Consider the following 3,188-nt stretch of genomic DNA (forward strand, 5'->3'; position numbering starts at 1 on the left):
GGGTGCCTGGCAGGGGCTGCTGCACCCCTGCCAGGCAGACCCTGGCTGCAGTCCTGAGCAGGTTTCCCCTTCTCCCCTCTTTCTCAGCCAGCCACAGCACTGATAGTGCTCCAGCTAGGGAGCAGAGTGGCGGGGCCAACCCTGTTCCTCTGTAGCAGACCGCACAGCCCAGCTTCCTTGCAACTGTGCTCAGCTCCAAAAGGAGGATGTGTATTGGACCCATGTTGCTATGTTGGCTGCAGAAGCATTCCTTGTATGGTTTTGCCAGTCTACCCCTGAATTTGCATGGATTATCACTAGGTATCAGAGGCGAAACAGAGCGCTTAGCCCTTGATTTGTTGGCTTAGAATAGTGAGGTGTGGCTGATCTGAAGTGGTCTGCTAGGAATTAGGCAGAGATCATCGTCTTGTGGCCCTTTCACTATGCTTTTTGCCCCCCACAATGCACACACTCCTTACATCCTGAAATTGAAAGGCAACTTTATTAAACTTACTGGACCTTGCTCTGATCTGACTTTATACTCTCTCAGCTTCAGCAAAATTGCTCCTTACATATATCCACATAACAAAAATTGGAACCATTCCTTTTAAGGACTTGCTGCCTCCTAAATTATTAGGTTATAGTTCATTCAAGTTTCTTTTAAATGGTAAATTTATTTTATCTATATCTTTATAGAATGTTTTGCTCTAAGATACAGATAAGATGTTGGAAGCTAGCTGTGTAGCAGGATTAATATATATTTTAAACCCGTTATGATATTTTAAACCCAAAGGAGTAAAGTATTTTTAAAATTGCTCAGAAATGTAACTAACTTTCAAAGTGAAAAATGTTAAGGACAAGTTGGTAGGGAATGCTGCATGTATATAGTAATGTTTTTAGACAGAATGCTTCTTACTTGCAAAAAAAATAATCACTTTACTGACATCAAGGAAAATAACTCAAGTGAGATCAGAACAAGGCATATGAAGCTAGATGTAATACATCAGTATTTTTGTCTAATAGTTTTTTGATTTGGATAAAAAGGGAGCTGCTTTAGGTACTTAATATCCTGTGAGTATCTGCTAATGTAACTGCATAATTTTTGCAATGCTTTTCCAGATGCCTTGTAGACAGTATGATGTCATATTCTGTCTGCTCTTTTAAAACAGATGCCTAAGTAACACAAAACAAATGAAACAAGGAATAACTATTCTATAAAGAGATTTAAATTCTAAGTATGGTAGCTATAATTGCTACTGCTCTGGTAAAGCATTCATTTATATTCATGTACCTAACCATTTATAACCTACTATGACTGGTTATATGCAGTATTTAACAATAGCTTGACTATACTATTTTAAAAAGTGCTCAACAAGGGCAAATGTACTAAAATATAAATATATCTTTATTGTAAATAGTACCTTTATCAATATAGCCTCTGCTTGGTGTGAAACTAAGCATCTTATAAATGCATTTTATCGGTTCATTTGTAGACCAGGGTCAGCATCAACTGTGTTGTATAGCTACTTGCATGTCTCCGTTTTACATAGCCCTAGTTGAAATTATTCTTTTTGGCACATTTGCTTTCTTCCATTCTTCATGAGTTTAGGAAAGTGTGGGGTGGGGGAATGGGAAGGGAGTGTAGAATAGTATACATATTGGAATATTATAGAACTGTATAAACTTTTTGGATGAGGTAAACTGTGCAGACTGCTTGTGCCCCAAAATACTTATGGATCATCTCTAAGCATTCCTAAACAAGAAGTAATAACCCTAACCAGCACTTCTAGCAACTTCTGCTTGTCAAAACATACATTTGAACTTTTTTCCTGAGCCACTAGGTCAAATATAAATAGGAGGGGGAAGAGTAGAAGTTAATTTGATCCATCCAAGGTTTGGCACTTGCATCAACTTGTCTAGTGCTGATTAGGAAATACTTGTGGCTGATGTTTCACAGGAAAGGGTAGGTATGAAATAGGTCTACCCCAAACCAAATTCTGCAATTGTAGCCAATTCTTTACAGTTCACATCAGAAATTTTCAATAAGGGTTTAAGTTGGCTTCATAATACAGTCAAGTATGATCACACTTTCCAGTGTGCTCTAACTTGAAAATGCAGCAGTTAAAAACAAAGTAGTGCATAACTTATTCTTGTTTCACAAAGAAAATATTTCTTTTTTGTCTTCCATTCTGTTTAGCCATTGTCCAGGATAAATTGAGTGTGTGTTCTTCATTCCTTGGTGAATCCTGTAGAAATATTCTAGACTGGATGACCTTTAAGGCAAGCTATTTTTAGTCACCCTGAACACTTACTACACAGTTAGCGTCTGATTGTAAGTCATTGCTTCTGGGAATGCATCATACAGGAATCCTACTGTGGCATTAACCGATACATTTGGAAGCCATGTGAATTATTCTAATATTATAAAAGCTTATGGCTGGCTGGCTGCCTTTATTTGAACTCTGATTGGCTGACAAACAGCCAATCAGAGTGCAAAGAAGCATTCTAACAGAAAGCAGCCCACTGCCATGATGGTGGGGACAGAAGGGATGGAGCAGGGGGGCAAGGCCAGCACACTGCACGTGGTGGCAACAGAGGGTATGGAAGGGCAGGGGGCGAGGCCAGCAGGGCTGGCTTTGCCCCTCCCCGCCCTGCTCCCTGCAGGTAACACTGGGGGAGGGGAGTGGGCCCGGGCCCAACACTGCGGGGGAAAGCCAGTCTGCTGCGACAGTGGGGGTGGGAAGTGGGCCCAGCCCATCCCGTGAGCCAGGGGGAAAAGCTGTCCTGCCACGGCAGTGGATGGGGAGCGGGCCTGGCCCAACACAGCAGCTTCAGGGGGAAGGGAGGAGCAAGCCTTCTCTCTTCATCGGGCTTGGGTCCACTCCTCCTCCACCCATCCCACCCCCCCCCACATCAGCCCTGATCCTGTCCTCCTGTTGCCCTGCCCCCACTGGGTCGGCCCGGGCCCACTGCTCCCCCCTGCCTTCCCCTGCCGCTGCGGCCTGGCTTCTCCCCACCCTTGGGTCTGGTCCCCCCTTGCATCAGGCCTGGGTCTGCTCCTCCATTCCCCCTGCCACTGCGGCAGGGAGTGGGCCCGCACCCCAAGCAGCAGGAGGGAAGGGGGAGGGGAGACCTGGCCCCAGGGCTCTGTCCCTGCCTGCTCTCTTTCCCCCCCCCCCCCCACCCCTTTTGGGCGGCAAATTGCCTGG

At 44.6% G+C, this 3,188-nt stretch overlaps 1 protein-coding gene across 4 annotated transcripts in view; it reads left to right on the forward strand.

Annotated features, from left to right (window-relative positions):
• The window catches only part of PLOD2 (procollagen-lysine,2-oxoglutarate 5-dioxygenase 2), a 99,127-nt gene that overhangs the window by 20,515 nt on the left and 75,424 nt on the right, over window positions 1-3,188 (forward strand). Inside the window, exon 1 of one of the 4 annotated variants that reach the window (XM_025209645.1) lies at window positions 2,177-2,259. The exons of 1 other annotated variant lie outside the window; for it this stretch is intronic. Coding sequence is in view for 2 of the 3 variants with exons in the window: in XM_025209642.1 (XP_025065427.1) it covers window positions 2,580-2,643 (64 nt within the window). In the remaining variant the exon portion in view is untranslated. Of the gene's footprint in view, window positions 1-2,176; window positions 2,260-2,547; window positions 2,644-3,188 lie in introns of those variants that run through there. 2 more of the 4 variants (XM_025209642.1, XM_025209643.1) reach the window with 2 other exon arrangements.

This window comes from Alligator sinensis, unplaced genomic scaffold, assembly GCF_000455745.1.
Source record: "Alligator sinensis unplaced genomic scaffold, ASM45574v1 scaffold39_1, whole genome shotgun sequence".
NCBI classification, from domain to species: Eukaryota; Metazoa; Chordata; order Crocodylia; family Alligatoridae; genus Alligator; species Alligator sinensis.